Source organism: Montipora foliosa, chromosome 3, assembly GCF_036669935.1.
Source record: "Montipora foliosa isolate CH-2021 chromosome 3, ASM3666993v2, whole genome shotgun sequence".
NCBI classification, from domain to species: Eukaryota; Metazoa; Cnidaria; class Anthozoa; order Scleractinia; family Acroporidae; genus Montipora; species Montipora foliosa.
Genome location: NC_090871.1, coordinates 22019941 through 22038532, shown reverse-complemented (window position 1 = coordinate 22038532; position 18592 = coordinate 22019941). Strand labels below are relative to the sequence as shown.

The 18592-nt window shown below is 40.0% G+C and overlaps 1 protein-coding gene across 1 annotated transcript; it reads left to right on the top strand.

Annotated features, from left to right (window-relative positions):
- The first annotated feature begins 8808 nt into the window (after positions 1–8808).
- On the top strand, positions 8809–15552 carry LOC137994609 (flavin reductase (NADPH)-like). Its single transcript, XM_068840220.1, has 4 exons — positions 8809–8990; positions 13146–13316; positions 14734–14936; positions 15072–15552. The coding sequence occupies exons 1-4, from the start codon at positions 8839–8841 to the stop codon at positions 15224–15226; spliced, it is 681 nt and encodes a 226-aa protein (XP_068696321.1). The 5' UTR covers positions 8809–8838; the 3' UTR covers positions 15227–15552.
- The last annotated feature ends 3040 nt before the right edge of the window (positions 15553–18592 follow it).

Sequence of the window (18592 nt, the reverse complement as noted above, 5' to 3'; positions counted from 1 at the left end):
CACCCTCTTAGTCAATAGGGAGCTTAAGCAACGACAACGGCGACGGCAACGAGAACGTCATCTCAAAATATAAATTTGCGTTATTTTAATCGCTTCGTGACTATTTCAACGTTTTTAATATGACAAGGGTGTGGTAATTCCTCAAAGATGACACCAGTCGGAACGGCACTTCATTTTAGGCGAGAAAATGAAAATTTATCCTCAAGTGCTGACGTTCTGCATAAAACCAAAAACTTGGCTATTTCACGTTGTTGTTTTGCTGACGACGGCAACGAAATGGACAAAAGTGAAAAACGCACGTGCAGGGCGTGCAAAGCTATTGTTTTTACCCACTAAATATGCAAATTTGTGACGTTCTCGTTGCCGTCGCCGTTGTCGTTGCTTAAGCTCCCTAATATTAGATCTACTAACGCAGTTCATCAAGATTGGTCGGCTGCCACAATTGGACGTGGTAAAAGAAACTGAATTCGCTGGGGGTACAAGTGACAACCGACGTGCGAAATCTTGCTGGAAAATGCGTCACTACAGAACTTTCTCAAATTGGACTAAATAGCTCCTCTCATAGTTCCAAGCAACCTTTTTTAAAAGTCAAATCAATGGGCCTTATTCGCGCGGCATCGGAATTGGCCATAGACAATAGATTTGGTACCCCTGGCCTCGAGTTGAAATGTTTGGGAACAAATTTCGGTGCGCAAAAACCATACATGTCCAATACACTCGACCTGAGTCGGGTTGTCTTCACTCGGGGGCGAATTGAGTCCGATCGCGACCGGAACCGGAAATGGGTGCATGGTGCTTGATCAGTGGCACCGGAAGTGAGGGTTAACAGGAGCGAGGGGGTTGAAAAAGTTGGCAAACAAACTCGATCGGATCCGATGGAGACAGCTCTTCCTGGCAAAGATCAATCGGACTCTCGGAAGTCAGTTCGCGCGTGACAGAAAATATCTCTCAGCCATGACGCGAAACAAGCACACGCTACACGTGAAATATACGTCGTTCTTAAAGCCATGAGGCGAAAGTCAACATCACGAAACATTGCACTCCACACTATACCTCGTTCTTTAAAGCATGAAGCTGAACAAGATTTTCACAAATCCAGGTCATTGAATTTCCGATTGCGACAGAAATTCTTGTCATCCAATCTCCGACAACAATAAATTATTAGCTTTTCAGTCAAATCCACTGATCTCAGTGACGAAGACAAAGAAAATCTGCGTGAACGAGAGCCTTTCCCTGGATGAAAACTTTCATTTGTTTTTCTAATTGAAATTGCGATTAATTCCATAAGACATTAGAAACTTCCATAGCATTCTGGAACTGTTCTAGTTAGAAGAGCTCTATATTGATTATATGTGAAATATAGAATGGTCAAGGTTATGACGTTAGAAAGTTCTATAGCATTCTAGAACTGCTCTAGTTTGAAGAGCTCTATAGAAAGTTCTATATCATTCTAGAACCGCTCTAGTAAAATGGTCGTATGTGCAAACTTCTAAAGTTCTGATTAAAGTACTAGAGCTCCAGTTCTAGAGTTCTAAGTCAGCCAAATTCGCAGTTCTAGAGTTCCGAGTTCTACAGTTCTAAGTTCTAGAATTCTCAATTGTTATATGTTACCCTCTTTTGGCTCTAGAATGTCTAGAATGTCTAGAGTTCTAGAATAGCCAGACTCTCTAAGTGAGTTCCAGAACGTCTAAACTGCACACTAGACTTGGTTGATTTCACTGATTTCCTTTTTGGATTCTCGCCACCGCAACCCGTCTCCATCGGATCCGATGGAGTCCGTTAGCCGACATTTTCCACCCCTTCGTCAACTATACTTTGCTGTATATGTACTAAGTCTCTCGCGAACTGACTTCCGGTGAGTCTGGTTGCTCATGGCCTTCGTCCATCGGACTCAGTTTGGGTGTATTTGACAACCCTCGCAAAAAACAAAAGTTTTCAGTCCCTCGGGACTCAACATGGCCGCCGTGTGATCAAGGCCTATAAGCCTTAACTTACCTTTCCACGTCCTTGACTATTAGCAACGTCGAAAAACTTACACAGTCAAATCTTACTGGGAACGCCGGAGCAAGATCGAAATATTTGCATAATCAAATCTCACTACGAACACGGCAGAAACTTTCACTTGATGAGCAACGTCTGAAAAACGCGGAGGAATCGAATTGCGTGGCATGCGTTGGTCCCAATGCCACCACGGTCGCATGAGGTCGAGGCATTTTTTACAAAGCCAGTAGTCGCTCAACGCAGGATGGCATCAAGCCTAAGCCCACGATCAACTTCAAGACTAGTATGCGCTCACCTTCGCCGAAACGCTATTAGAGAATTGTCCGCGTTTTTGTGTTTTCGTTGCACGCAATGCAATATCCGGTTATCGTATGACTCGGTAACACATCCTACCGGGCTAATTACGTAATTTTATCGTTCTCCCGGTAATGTTAAGATAAAGAATTAAATATTTTTAAATACCAAAGTAGAAACTTGTAAAGCATCCGCTTACTGGTTTTGATAGAAATCAATGCGGTTAACAACAGCTTTAAATGTGAACAAGTATTCTACGATCGCACTTAATCCAATGGTTCGGTCACAGAATGTGGACTTCGGATTTCGGACTACGAAATTGAACTTGATGTTGAGCAAAATTTGGGGCTAGATTCTAGAATACCGGGCCACTAAAATCTGGAACTTAAAAACCTGTTGGGAGCACTGGCCATACACCCACTGAATTCCTTTTAGCTCAGTTCGATTTCGGGAGTGTGGGACTGCGGGAGCAACAGTTATACACCACTTGAATTCCACTTAGCTTTCGATACGGGAGTGCGGAACCAACAGATTTATGCTGTGAAAAAATGGCCGGGTAGTCTAGAATCGCTCCAGATATTGCAACATTAAAAGAAAAAAAAAAAACACCGAAATACAACTGAATAGGAATCGGCTGAAAATCCTTCGAACAGAGTGTAGGCTACCGGTAGCCTCCCGGTAGATTCTAGAATACCGGGCCACTAAAATCTGGAACTTAAAAACCTGTTGGGAGCACTGGCCATACACCCACTGAATTCCTTTTAGCTTCAGGGTTCAATTCCCACCTTGGTCGGAGTTTTTCTCTGTCCTTGTGTGGGCCCATTTCCATCTGTAGGGCTAACGCTCACATGGTTCATATGGGATTGAAATCTAGCACTTCACATTACACTCTATTCAGTTAACTCTGTTTGAGGTGTGGGTGCTGCACGGCCGGCGTTTGTATAAACGTAACCTTTCCTTGTACTTGTACATGTTCATTGCCGTGACTTTAACATCTTCACTTCCCACGGCCTGCTCCCGTCTGACCTTGTAGCTCAGTCGGTAGAGCGGCGGAGATCTAACCCGAAGGTCGTGGGTTCAATTCCCACCTTGGTCGGAGTTTTTCTCTGTCCTTGTGTGGGCCCATTTCCATCTGTAGGGCTAACGCTCACATGGTTCATATGGGATTGAAATCTAGCACTTCACATTACACTCTATTCAGGAGTACCCAACGAAACCGCTCCACAAAAAAGCCGCTCTGCAGGCTGTTTTCGAGCTGGCTGGCTGAAAAAAAAATTCAAGAGTGAGCTGGCTGGTCTTTGACACAAACCGCTTCTGGCTCACTGAGACATGAAAAACGTTTTTCCTGGCTGGCTATATAAAGCTCCGATTCTTTTTCCTGGCTAAGACATTGTTCACTTTGTCCACTGGCGTAAAGTTCTTTTAGCTCAAGCATGTAATTAATTGGACAGAGGAATGATAGAAAATTTCCTTTTAGTTTCTGGCTTCTATCAATCAAGATTTCGTCACACAATGATCTCCTTCAAAGAGGCGGGCGCCTCTCATTTTTGCCTCGCCGTGAGAGACCTCTGTTAGCAGGGAGGCTGTGAGGGGTTCATTCTAATCTTGCGGGGGAAGGCGGTTTCCTATAAGATTTACGGCAGAGGAAAATTGTCAGGAAAAAAATTATTACCAATCAAACAAAGACTTTTCTTGTTTAAATATAATTCCAACGCCCCTACACAATGTTGCCTGTCGTCACGAATGTGTGCGGTTGGATGACAACCGTCTGTTCTCAACCGTTAATATTCCCTATCAAATTGCGCACGCTGTATTGTACCGTTGCTTAGCTGTTCCAGCAGTCCTATAGCAAGTAGTTCGCCGGGATCAGAGAGTGATGCATAGCTTTTTTTATCTGAAAACGTAAAAGGACCACCATAAGGTAAGCAGGATGTTTTGTAGTATTTATTTTGCTCAGATTGTGGAAAAGTCCTTATGGAATGATTGCAGAATTTGATTTTAATTCCGTCCTTTGCAATTCAATTCAGTGTTTACCGAACGGATTTTAGGCTACCGCCGTTTTGGACAACATCAAGGACACAAAGCGAGAAAGGTAGCGTGGGCTAAAATTTCGCATGGAACTGTTAATGTTTAAATTTTGTATTTTTGTATATTGAATTACCTATCGTTGTGTCTCCTTAAACAAATCGCCATCGTTTCTTGAATAAGTACCGGTTTACCTTTCGGGGTTTTGTCAAAGTTCTGCCACCGGCACTTTAAGATAAGAAAGAGAGACGTTGGGAATGGAGTTGATTAAAATTCTGCTACCGCGCTCCATGGTTTTTCGTACAACTACCCAAAACCTAATGTGAATTAACAAAAACTTCGAAATTGAGAACAACCTCTCCAGAATATATTGCTCGTTCTTTAAGCCACGCGCAGATCTGGCACATCAGATAGATATCTCGGGTAAAAAATCGATTCTTATTCATCCATAAATGGCTGAGCACCGCGGTAGTAGTCCAGCTTACTCTTTCTCCTTATTCTCATTCATCAACTAAGGACCATGGTGGCAGTCTATTTAAGTACCTTGTCAGTGAACGGGTAAGTAGAATTGTTCCATTTTTTTTATTGTTACGATCATGGTATTTTATTGTACGCTGGGGATGGTTCAAAGTACAACGCAACTGTTTTTTTCCAGTGTCGCTGCAGCCGCAAATATGATTACTCCCTGTTTACTCAACTTTTGTGGCATAGTTAGTAGAGGTATAACTGAAAAGGACAATTTTCTCTAATGCATGCATTTTTTTCACTTTGATTGAGCCGCTTATAACATCTCCAATATCGATTCAACACTAACCTGACTATCACTGAGATCTAAGATAGCAAAAAAAATGCTCGAACTTAGCTTGCCTGGATATGTACATGTAACCGTGCATTTGCAAAGCAACAGAAGAGGAAATCACTGAGGAATAGTAAGCGTACAAAGAAATATTTAATGAGAAAATTTGCAACGTCAAGAACTTAATTAGTTTCGTTTAAATTTCTTTAAACAAGCCGCGTCTCTCTTTTTTCCCGTAAAAGCACTGGTGCAAACGCAAACGCAACTGTGCCTCTTGTCTGAATTCTGCGTTCAAAATAATCGGGCGAAGTTGATGATTTCACAGGGTTTAACCATTTGGTTGTGGTACGAAATTCCCTCAGAAGCAATGGCCAGTTACGAGTTATAGCAGTTTTATTTCACTTTATGACAGATACATGTCAAGCTGTGCAAAACTGTATACTTTTTTATTGGTTAAGACCTGAATGATAGTTTGGATATTTTAGAATCTCTCGTTTGTTTTACAGTGTCACTTAAATAGTAGCAATTTACATATGTTCGTAAATTTTGTGATTGTAAATTTTCCCTGTTACTCTGTACGTTTCAAGCTTGGTACCTTGCGAGCCAAGGAGACTGGCGTTTCCTTTTAAGATAAAGTGGGCGCTTTTGCCGCTTTTCCGCCCGGTCATGTCAAGCAGAATTGATACTATGAAACCATTTTTTAATGTTCGTAATTAATTATAATTCCGGAGGGAGGTAAGCCTTAGTTTCAACCGTAAACCTTTTCAGTTTGGCAAAAAATTTACCACTACAAACTGATAAAAGTTTGTCAAATGAAGATCCGCGCTTGTAGTTTGGAGTGCAGGTCTGTTTATTTTCACGCCTTTATATCGCGTACGCTTTTAGAGGCGGCCGGCAACCGGATGCCAATTTTGTTTTGAGCGATCACCCCAAGCTTTGATTCCAGTGAACGCTATGAACTTGGCAAACATACACCAGCATCGAGAAATTTTTGGAATCGATCTTTCCTTAGAGAAAATTCAGATTCACAGCAAACCGGAACAAGACGTGTCCGTTCCTTCCTTTTACCAAGAATGAAAAAGGGTGGCGAACAGAAGTGGAAAAACGAGAGCAAAATAAAACTTGACCGCCATTGAAGACCACGTGGTACTTCGCTTCGCGATGTTCGTCTGTTTAGTTTCTCTATTTCTGTGTCTGTTCAGTTTCTCTGTTGCCTATCTCAGGGGTTTTATAGCACAAAGCGTTATTAGACATAGTAATTTTAAAAAACAGTATGAAAGATCGGTTCGAGTTCCGTGGATATGTAATTCCACTTGACATAGAAAACTTGACAAACGGAAGTTAAGGTTCCATTCGAAACAGCACAGTTCCAAACCAAAGATAAACTTCATAGTCATAAAGTAAAATATTCCAGGCAAATCACACGATCGTCCGCTTCGAGAAAAGAACACGCTGTCTTATAATTGTGCCCTTGTTGCCTTGGTTTCAGACTACCTGGATGTGACCTCTTATGAGCTTGCGTTGGTGTCTGTTACTCATGGTGCGATGACAGCACAATAATAATACATTTTCTTTCCAAGTAAATCACGCGATCGTCCGCTTCAAGAAATGAACACGCTGTCTTATTATTGTGCCCTTGTTACCTTGGTTTCAGACTACCTGGATGTGACCTCTTATGAGCTTGCGTTGGTGTCTGTTACTCATGGTGCGATGACAGCACAATAATAATACATTTTCCTTCCAAGTAAATCACGCGATCGTCCGCTTCAAGAAATGAACACGCTGTCTTATTATTGTGCCCTTGTTGCCTTGGTTTCAGACTACCTGGATGTGACCACTTATGAGCTTGCGTTGGTGTCTGTTACTCATAGTGCGATGACAGCACAATAATAATGCATTTTCTTTCCAAGTAAATCACACGATCGTCCGCTTCCAGAAATGAACACGCTGTCTTATTATTGTGCCCTTGTTGCCTTGGTTTCAGACTACCTTGATGTGACCTCTTATGAGCTTGCGTTGGTGTCTTTTACTCATGGTGCGATCACAGCACAATAATAATACATTTTCTTTCCAAGTAAATCACACGATCGTCCGCTTCGAGAAATGAACACGCTGTCTTATTATTGTGCCCTTGTTGCCTTGGTTTCAGACTACCTGGATGTGACCTCTTATGAGCTTGCGTTGGTGTCTGTTACTCATGGTACGATGACAGCACAATAATAATACATTTTCTTTCCAAGTAAATCACACGATCGTCCGCTTCGAGAAATGAACACGCTGTCTTATTATTGTGCCCTTGTTGCCTTGGTTTCAGACTACCTGGATGTGACCTCTTATGAGCTTGCGTTGGTGTCTGTTACTCATGGTGCGATGACAGCACAATAATAATACATTTTCTTTCCAAGTAAATCACACGATCGTCCGCTTCCAGAAATGAACACGCTGTCTTATTATTGTGCCCTTGTTGCCTTGGTTTCAGACTACCTTGATGTGACCTCTTATGAGCTTGCGTTGGTGTCTGTTACTCATGGTGCGATGACAGCACAATTATAATACATTTTCTTTCCAAGTAAATCACGCGATCGTCCGCTTCAAGAAATGAACACGCTGTCTTATTATTGTGCCCTTGTTACCTTGGTTTCAGACTACCTGGATGTGACCTCTTATGAGCTTGCGTTGGTGTCTGTTACTCATGGTGCGATGACAGCACAATAATAATACATTTTCTTTCCAAGTAAATCACACGATCGTCCGCTTCCAGAAATGAACACGCTGTCTTATTATTGTGCCCTTGTTGCCTTGGTTTCAGACTACCTTGATGTGACCTCTTATGAGCTTGCGTTGGTGTCTGTTACTCATGGTGCGATGACAGCACAATAATAATACATTTTCCTTCCAAGTAAATCACGCGATCGTCCGCTTCAAGAAATGAACACGCTGTCTTATTATTGTGCCCTTGTTGCCTTGGTTTCAGACTACCTGGATGTGACCTCTTATGAGCTTGCGTTGGTGTCTGTTACTCATAGTGCGATGACAGCACAATAATAATGCATTTTCTTTCCAAGTAAATCACACGATCGTCTGTTTCGAGAAATGAACACGCTGTCTTATTATTGTGCCCTTGTTGCCTTGGTTTCAGACTACCTGGATGTGACCTCTTATGAGCTTGCGTTGGTGTCTTTTACTCATTGTGCGATTACAGCACAATAATAATACATTTTCTTTCCAAGTAAATCACACGATCGTCCGCTTCGAGAAATGAACACGCTGTCTTATTATTGTGCCCTTGTTTCCTTGGTTACAGTTTCGGGGGGTGGGGGGGGGGGGGGGGGGTCTAAGAGCATTATTTACTGGCAAAACGAAAATTTCCAATATCTATCGCTGGCTGGGAAGGGTTTCAACATGACAAATGCCGCTGGCTGGCGCCCACAGCGAAATGTATACCTTCCTGGCTAGGAAAAGGCCTCAAAATAATGGTTGCTGGCTGGCGACCTCGGAAAATAATCTCTTGCTAGCTGGCTCTGAAGAGCGGATATTTATTTCCCAGGGTAGTTAAATATTAACCAAAAATGTGTTAATGGATGCCCACACATCGTGTAAGTCAATAACAGATGAATTCAGAAAAAGTGTTCGTTGGGTACTCCTGTCTATTCAGTTAACTCTTATCATTTGAGGCGTCCTCGTCCCAGTGCTCCATCATTCAAACAAGGTATCGGTGAAGTATGGCAGCCCAGGAGAACTTCCCTCTTCAGAAATTCAACCTTGTTGTATTTGGAGCCACGGGGCGGACGGGAAAAGAGGTAGTGCGACAAGCATTAGAAAAAGGACATCATGTTACGGCTGTGGTCAGAACACCAGAGAAACTTGACATAAAGTAAGACTTGCGGTAACCCTGTTTCGTAATCTTTGTTTGCGTGTAGACGCGCGCTTCTCTCAGTTTCACTTCTTAATATTTACGCTTTATTGCAATTTAGTGGCAGTTTGACAAGTTTAAAAGAACAATGACAAAGCAATAATAATAAGGAACATAGCAAATCATGAGGTCTTTCGCCATTTACACCACGTTATTTGCATACATTGTATTCTTGGGTTGCACGTCACGCAAGTGAAAACATAAATCGCTTACCATTTAAGAAATTGAGTCAAGAAATGGAAATGTTATAGAAGAGGCATAAAGAAACAACGGTCCCAAGTCTCAGGATTGTGGGATATTTCGTACTTGAGTTATTCGGCGAAATGTATTACTCAAATTTGTAGAGCTTAGTATGCTAACATGGCGGCCGGAAACCTGTGGAAACATCTGGAATTTAGTTTGGGTGTCTTTAACACTTTCTGCTGTAAATTAGCTAGCAAGGATTCGTATAGACATGTCTCCTAGTATATTGGCTGTTTAGGCCACAAAAACACGAGGGAAATCGATGTTTTTATGCAACTGGCATGTTTTTCCAAAGGTGTCAACATGTCACGCACTATGAAAAACTCTGAAATTTAAACTGCGCTATTTTCGAAACGAAGCACATTACCGAGCTGAAAACATGCAAACTGATATATTTTTAAAAGCTTTCGTAGCTGATCGAGATCAAAACTCAAAAGGCTCTTTAGTTTTGTATTTTATTTTTTTTGTGACGTCACGTGCAAACCAAGAATTATGCAAAGAATCCCCCGAAACGTATTGCATTATGGGGTGGGGGGATACGGAATTAGAATTATTTGGAAATGGTACACGTGACCTTGTATAAAAACAACTCACCGTAATCGCATAAAAATGTTAATGAAGTTCACAATTTAGTATTATTGGCTTAAAATTATGCCTCTTAACCTGACATTCTGGTTATTATATCTATAGATATCCCAGGTGGAAATCTTATTAAGATCTTGTAAGAATCTTGTAAGATGGGTGTTAAGATGAAAATCTTAGTAAGATCTTGTTTAAGATCTTTGATCTTAATAAGATCTTGTTTACGATCTTTGATCTTAATAAGATCTTATTACATTTGCTCATCGAATTTTCTTCCAAAATTTAATGTTGTTGAAATTTTAAGATCTTGTAAGATCTTAACAAAATCTTACTAGATCTTAGGACCATCTAACATGATCTTACCATAAAAGATCTTAGTGAAAATCTTACAAGATCTTAGTCAAGATCCTAAAAGATCTTACTTAAGATCTTAGGAAAGATCTTAGTAAACATTTTACAAGATATTAGTGAAGATCTTAAAAAAAATCTTACAAGATCTAGTAAGGATCTTAAATAAGATCTTATGAATTATCTTGCAAGTCTAAGTAATGATCCTACACAAGATCTTAGTGAAGATCTTACAAGATCTTAGTACACACCCTACAATATTGTGCATGATCTTTGTCAAGATGTTGCAAGAATTAATTTTATCTTAGTTTATAACCTTTTTATCTCACAACAATTTTATTCTTTGAAGATGAACGAGCCAAGGATTTTTTTTAACAGTACTTGGTTAAGGAGTGTGTGGACGGTTTCAAAAACAAAAACATGAAAGAAAAGACAAAGATAAAAAATTACTGGAAAATCCTACTGAAACAGCTTGATTTTCATAATAATGTGTGACCAACAGAGTCTATACTTCAAATTTACACTATTTTACCTACTATTCTACTATTTTTGGAATTTCTTGGCATTTCCCCAAGTTGGAAGTATTGGAATTTCTGGTAGCCAAAAGCGTTGGCAGCAGGGGCTCACAGTGGACTTAAAATTCTGAGGAACTTAGTCTCTTATTACAGGAAATCAATTCGTTCAACGAAGAGACTATTTTGGCCTTTAATAACAGGTTTAAGAAACAGCGAGTCCGCCATAAATCTTGTTCAATTTCCGTTCGTGAGTGCAAGAAATCAAGTCAAGTTGGCCATGTTAGATAGCAGATGAGAGACTCAGAACAAGTGAGTGACCTTATGCTCTGGTCAGCAGTCACAAGAAAGAAGAAGAAATTTGGCAGTTGATCAAGCGATGATTCAAGCTTGTATTTCGGTTGTTTTACGTGTAAAAAGCGCTGAGCCAAAACAAGAAAATGTTGATAACAACTCCTTTACAGGAGGTAAGCTGTATCTGTAAGCCACCTTACAAGATCTTATCTAAGAACTTGTTTAAGATCTTATAAGACTCTTACAAGATTCTCATAAGATCTTGTAAGAATCTTGTTAAGAATCTTACAAGATCTTGTAAGAATCTTAATTAAGAAACAAAGTAAGATCTTATTAAGAAACTTATTAAGAATCTTATTAAGAATCTTAATCGAAAGTTCGATCATATTTCACAAGGCATCAGATCTCTTAATTGGCTGCCTGTCTGCGATAGACTCTATCTAAATGATGCAATAATGATTTTTAAATGTATTCACAATCTCGTCCCCGATTATCTGGCAGAAAAATTTACATTTCGCTCTCAAACTAATATTAGAAATACAAGACAGAGCAACCATTTGAACATTTTGAGATGCAGATTGGCCACCGGTCAGCGTTCTTTTTCATACCGTGGAGCCAAACTATGGAATAACCTAAGTAATGATCTTAAAAATGTAAATTCTGTAAAGGCCTTTAAATCGAAACTGACCAAACAATTACTTTTAACTTAATTTTATCAATTTAGGAAAACACATAATTTAGACTTGTATTAGTTAATTGCTTATTTATTCTTATTTATATATCAATTATTGTTCTTTGTATTTTTTATTTAACTTGTAACTGAAAAACCCTCTTTAGGGAGTTGCAATAAAGTATGTATGTATGTATGTATCTTAATTAGATTTCCACCTGGGATATATGGGTAAATATATACTGGTACTTTGTTTTCTCTCTGTGTGATGAGGACAAGAACAGGGGTAATGTACAGACTTTGGAGAAGCAACGCAAACCCTGTACTAATGCAGATGTAGCTAAGGCTGAATTAAGGCTAATTAACAAATCCAATGTTGTTCAGTGTTATCTATAAGAGTAGAGACAACACTGAACCACATTCTATTTCTTTTTTACTACAATAAAATTATTCAAAGTCAAAGAAAAACGTGACCAGGATAGTGACAAAAAGAATTAGAGTAAGCATTGTCTAATTAACTTTCTTGCAATCTGATTGGTTTATTTCCCAAAATGAGCGTTTCTGATTGGCTATACAACTACATTACACTTTGATGTGACCAGTTTTGTCTAGATTCTTATCAACAGCCGCAAGTAAGGCAATCAGATTTCAAGATTATAAGCAATTGTGGTGGAAAATTATGGTGGAGTTTTAGTTTGCATTTTACCCCTGGGCCAATTTGTTCATAGTACAATTTAGTCAATCCTGATTTTTAGAAATTTTGATTGCAGTTTATTTACTGAAAATCAGAGAAAATTTTCTTCAAATTCTCTTTATCTTTTAGTTTTGGCTAGGGCTTTTTCTTTAGTTTAACCCTTTGGCGTCCAAACCGGCCTAAACCAGCCAGACTTACATATTATTTTATTCCGTCAAATGCCAGACGAGTTTACTCGTCAATGGGGAACCCCTGGGAGTCAATGGGTTAAAGTTTAAAGGCAAAATTTCAAACCTGGGAATGTATTGAATAGCCCACTTTCGATACATTAGAAATTCAGTCTGAAACAAAAGGCATCATCTCAAGGCTCTGGGAAATAAGCTCATACAAATCCTTACATTTATGCCCCAGAACCTCGCAATGGTGCCTTTTGTTTCAAACTGAATTTTAATTTATCGAAATTGGTCTGTTGCAGGTTTAAGCATCAACTGGCATTCAATTAACAACTTGGTTTTCAGGTCTGCAGTCTCCATTTTTACACTGATGAATCATGGAAGTGTGAGGGGAAAGGGAGAAGAAAAATAAATTGAGGGTTATAAACCCCCCCTCCACACAACCCCTCCCTCTCCACGGCCCCTGACTTTTAGCTTCCTTTTTTTTCCACTCGATTCCTCTGACACCAGCTGTAAGAACATCAATGGAAATGAACACAGATCACATATGAAGAAAGGTGGATGACTAATTCTGTATTTTCCATATTGATATTCCAACAGACATGAAAACTTAGAGTTTGTAATAGGAGATGCTTGTGATTTGGAAAGTTTTGCCCCTGCTCTTGAGGGCAAAGATGCTGTGCTGTCCAGTTTGGGATCTTTTGGTAGCATTTTTAACCCAACAACTTTCTACTCAGAATCCGTTCATGTAATCATGGAGGGAATGAAAAGGTATTTTCAGTATTTACTCAACAGATTTCCCCATTAAATAAAATCTTTCCTTCAATTAATGCTGCCAGATATAAACATTTAATTTTATTTTTATCAAATACTGTTACTCCAGGAGTAACCAGTACATGCCCAAGGAGGAAAGGAATCCCCAACCGCGGGGTGCAGGGACGGCGCAGTGGTTAGAGCACTTGCCTCCCACCAATGTGGCCCGGGTTCAATTCCCAGACTCGTCATCATGTGGGTTGAGTTTGTTGGTTCTCTACTTTGCACCGAAGGGTTTTCTCCGGGTACTCCAGTTTCCCCTCTCCTCAAGAACCAAAATTTGATTTGATTTGCGTCAACTTGTTAATTTCAATTGAAGTGTCCCCGATTAGTACTCTACGGCGCTAGAAGATTAGACACTTAAATGAAGTTCCTTCCTTTCCTTTCCCTTGTATTAAACCAATGTGCATAGTTAACTTGAAAAAAAAGGAACAACTCGTTTTTTTTCTTTGGGAGAGATTATTAGTGTTCTTTGGACTTGTCTTAAGCCTTAAAATTTTTTCAGAACCATTTGAGCTGCCTGCTTCAATCCCACAGTAAAGCTAAGCAGTTCCCTTTTTGCTGCACAGCTTAATAGTTAATGTAACTGAAGTGGTCCTCGAGGGCCACTAGGGAGAATACTTTTATAGTAATAGTTGTTACCCTCTTTAAATAAAGGTTATTATTATTTACTTTGCTTTAGTTGTTTACATTAGCCGCAGTATTTTTCATGAAGGGGTTTTTCCCTAAGAAACTGAGGTATTGCGTCCATTTATTTTAGAGAGTAAGACTCTAAAATTTTGTTTTAACAAATGAGTTTATAATGAAGATCAAATTGCTACCGTGAAATTTAATCCATTGACTCCACACGCGCCCCACGATGCGTCCAGTTGACGAGTAAAATCGTCTGGTGTTAGACAGAGTAAAAATTAATCTCTTAAGTCTCACTCACAGGAGTCAATGGATTAGTGCAAAGGGAACATAGTTTTGACTGGTTAACCAATTCACTCCTCCGAAGACCCAGGATACCTTAATTTGGTGAGTAAAATCCTTTTGCGTCAGACAGAGTAAAGTCTGTCCAAAGGAATCAGTGGGTTGACACGAGTTTAGCGACCGGTTCTTCTGGTGACTGGACCAAGTGTACTTACCTTTTCCAATATTTTATTGCTCTCTGGACAACCCCCCTCTCCATATGTCAAATTTTGACTTCATTAAAATTGTAGTCAACTTCAGTTGGAGGACGGGATGACTGCTTATTGTGACTGCATAAGGGAGAAGTGTCTCAGCACTTTGGCTGTGGATTATACTTCTTCTTATTCCTAGTCACGTGCAAGTCAAATGCAAAATGTCTGAATTTTTCTTAATTAATTATGTGTTCTGTTTACATGCATTGTAGACACAGAATCACAAGACTGGTAGCTGTAACATCCTGGTGTGTGCAGCCAGGACCTAATAATGACTGGTTTGTAGAGTGGATTTTGAAGCCTTTGTTTTTGAATGGAGTCTTGAAGAACATGGCAGTCATGGAGAAAATGCTAGAGGATAGCGATCCTGAAGAGATCAATTACACTATTGTGAGGCCATGTCACCTAATCGAGGGTATGCTGTTACAATTAATTTTGAACTCCATTTCCATATGCATGGTGTTTTGAGGCCTGAGGCTGCAACTGTTGTCTTCTTTCTCTTGTCATTTTTCACAAAATGAGTTCTGGTATATTGATTTTGTTTTTTCAGGTAAACGCTCTGGAAACTATAAATTTGAGGAAGGGCAGTGTAACACAGGAACAACTAGCAAGATTACTTGTGCAGATGTTGCAGAGTTTATGCTGAAGACTCTAGAGAGCACTGAATATGATAGGAAAGGATTTGCAGTTGCTGGACTTAAATAACACTCCTTACTTATTCTGTTAATTGTGTGAGAATCATTCTTCTCTTTCCCCAGATGGACGAGAACATTGCAATACACCCACCTGACCTGCAAGTGGGCTCGAGCAGAAAATTTGCTTCATTAATTCATGAGGCTGACAGGAACAGAAGTGCAATATTTTAGGATACATATACATGATAATTATTCTCGTATTTCCTTTTATTTGGATGAAAAATGCTAATTAACCCAAGCACCTTTTAAACACACCACGGAACAAAACTAATTGTTCCGAAAGAAACAAATTAGCAACGTTGTTTTGACAACTATATTAAACATTCTCACTGCTTATTTCACATTAGTCAAATGCAATGTCCACATAATATCTTAGGATATAGCGGTTTATAGTAAAGTTATCAGCAAAGTTTTAAAAGATTCTTGGGAGCCAATTCAGGGCTACCTTAAATTTTCGAAAATTTAAGTTAGACCTGAATTGGCTCCCAAGAATTTTTTTTAACTTTGCAGGTAGTCCTATCTCAAATTGCTAATTACTATTTTACAATAAAAAATGGGGGTCACCGAGTTCATTTTTAAGATATAAGCAAGTAAAGACGAAATATAGGGTGTTTTTGGATAGCTTTCATGTTGCCATGGTAACCTATTACGTCAAAATAGCGAGCACATTTTGTTAAGCAATAATTGGTGTTAGTTATGGTATCATAAAATTTCTTTTGCGTGATACGGTTTTGTACTGACAACCCTTCTAACAAAAAGGTCCTTAAAAGTAGTGAAACTGGTTGCAGCCACCTTAAAGGTGTTGTGTTAAATGATGTTTACTGGTGGGTTGGGCAAACGGCTTCGACACATCATCAACATTTGATATAACAATACTTTGCTTGGTATTCAGTCCAGTTGTCACTGTACAGGCATGGATACGTCATTGAGAGGCCGATTAGTGCGCATGCGCACACCCAAAAATGCTGAAAGAGGGGGACAAAGTCGGGGGCAAACGGCATCAACTTCATGCAACATTCGCGGAAATAAAAGAATTGTTGGATGGTTGTTGTAACAAGGTCATTCAACATCGATTCAACTACTTCGTTTCACCGTGTTTCAACACGGTTGAAAAGGGGGGAGGGGGTTCAACGAAATCGAACGGATGTTGAAGCAAAGCGTTTGCCCGGGCCTTAATATGACAAGCCAGGCAGCAGTGTTTTGAACTCTCTGTAATAAACAGCAAATAATAAACTGTTACAGTAGTCTATTCGGCTACTAACAAAAGAGTGAATTTTGGTTTGTGAGGAGAAGGGGGTTGGGGGAGGGGGGGGGGGGGAAACCGGAGTGCCCCGGGCCACATTGGTGGGAGGCGAGTGCTCTCACCACTACGCCAGCCCTGCACTCCGAAAGTGGGGTGTAAGTGATATAAGGTAGCACTGCATGCTTTGGTGTACGGCTATGCTCCCAGATTCCCGTATTGCGGACCTATGTTACCCAGAGGGCAATGCGTTACGGAGGTGATTGTGTGGACGTAAATAGACCACTTTCATACTTTATATTCTTTTGTACTTTTGTTAATTAGACCTACTGCCCTCGTTGTGACACAAATACTCTTGAAATTTGCTCGTTGTAGCGAGGCTAGAAAGGCTTATTAGCATTAAAACAAAACAATATTTTATTGGCCGCCATTATGAAAAAGGTCTATAAAGACCCACGAGTTTTGTTTTGACATGGTGCTTTATCTCGTTAAACTCTGTTTAATCGGGACCCAATCGCTACAATTAACGACGAGGATTTACGTCAAACTCAAAAATCATGGCAACAAATCTCGAGATTGGAGGAATTCCACTGTTCGATTGCAAAGGGGATACGACGAACATCGGTCCCCGTTGGAAGCGATGGAAAACCGCGTTTCCAGTTTTGTGTGGACGGAAAGGGATTAAAAGATGCAAAAGCAGAAAAAAAAAGCCTTTTTATTACACATACATAACATGAGAATTTTATTCCATAACGCTCATTTGTACAAATCTATACGCTTTATTGTCACATGTGAAAAAAACCTATACAGCCAATCAGAATGGCGTACAGCTCTTTAACGTGTGGAAGTATAACCAATCAACGATAGCGTAAAGGCTTTTCCAAGCCAATCACTCGTGCAAATCGTACTTTGTTATTGAATTTAATTAAATTTGCATTTGGTTCTATTGTTAGTGTTGCGTTCAGAAAGCTATTAATTCTCGTCCTATTTGTAATAAACAGCTCACGACATAGACAGTGCTTTGTACCGGTTTGTATTCACTCGTTGTTTGTGTCAAAAACAAAAAACTCGTGAATAAAACCCTATACGCTGCACTTTCTATGACGTAAACTATATTTACTACATTCCGTGGAAATGGATGTTCAGGAAATATTTGCTACGTTAACTCACCCAGGACCGCCAGCCGGTGGGACAGATTCTTGCAATATGTATGAGAGAGCAGTCTTCGTAAGCTATATTCATAATTTGAACCGCAAGACAACATTTCGTATGAACGGCATATATTTCGTCAAATGCGCCAAGAGGATTCTGAAACTGTCGACCAGTGTGTAACCCGGTTACGGCGAAAGACAGGAAACTGTAATTTCAAGGAAAACAGAAACGAACAGATTCGTGACCAAATGTTTGGCAAGTGCCGATCAAGTAAGCCGAGGAGGAAATTTGTAGATGGGATCGAAAACGTAAATAGTGTCAGTGAAAGTCACGGAAAGAATGGCAGATGCTTCCGTTGTGGAAAGGAAGGTCACTTCGCCCGAGATCAAAGTTGTCCAGCTCGCAGGCCACCTGTATTATTAAAGTGCCTCAACCAGGGCCACTGCAACCATGTGCAAGACGAAGAAAACTGGAAAGCATGAACTTGAATCTGGAAAAGGCAACAAGCGTCACAAAAAGCAAGCAGCAAACGGCGACTTCACAATGTACATGATGCAGAAGGTAATGATAAGTATGCTTTCTCTGTTTCAGAAGGTTATGTCTGTGGTGTTGAAAGTGGAACTGTTCAGTTAAATGTCGAAGGGGAAACCTTAAGGGATGTTTTGGTTGACTCGGGGCATCGTGCAATGTTGATGACAAGGAGACATCGCAAGATCTTAAAACGTACGTTAAAACAAAGGAACGCACAATGTTTACCCGTACGATGCTGCGGAGCCGCTCAATATGCGAGGAAAGTTCATGATAAAGTCACTTGTCAAGCTCAATGAGAAGGATACTGAAGCAGAGTTTGTTGTAATTAGTGGAAAGGGAATGTCGCGTCTTGGCAGGAAGACCGCTCTTGAACTTGGAGTTCTCAAGATTGGACCTCCGTCAAATGAATAGTATTGACTCGTCCTTAAAAGTCAGATTTCAAGAATGTTTTAA

Excerpts from the sequence above, each read along its gene's own strand:
- LOC137994609 (XM_068840220.1), top strand. The coding sequence starts at position 8,839 with ATGGCAGCCCAGGAGAACTTCCCTCTTCAGAAATTCAACCTTGTTGTA. Across the intron at positions 8,991-13,145 it reads CCAGAGAAACTTGACATAAA|ACATGAAAACTTAGAGTTTG; the intron begins GTAAGACTTGCG and ends ATATTCCAACAG. Across the intron at positions 14,937-15,071 it reads GCCATGTCACCTAATCGAGG|GTAAACGCTCTGGAAACTAT; the intron begins GTATGCTGTTAC and ends TTGTTTTTTCAG.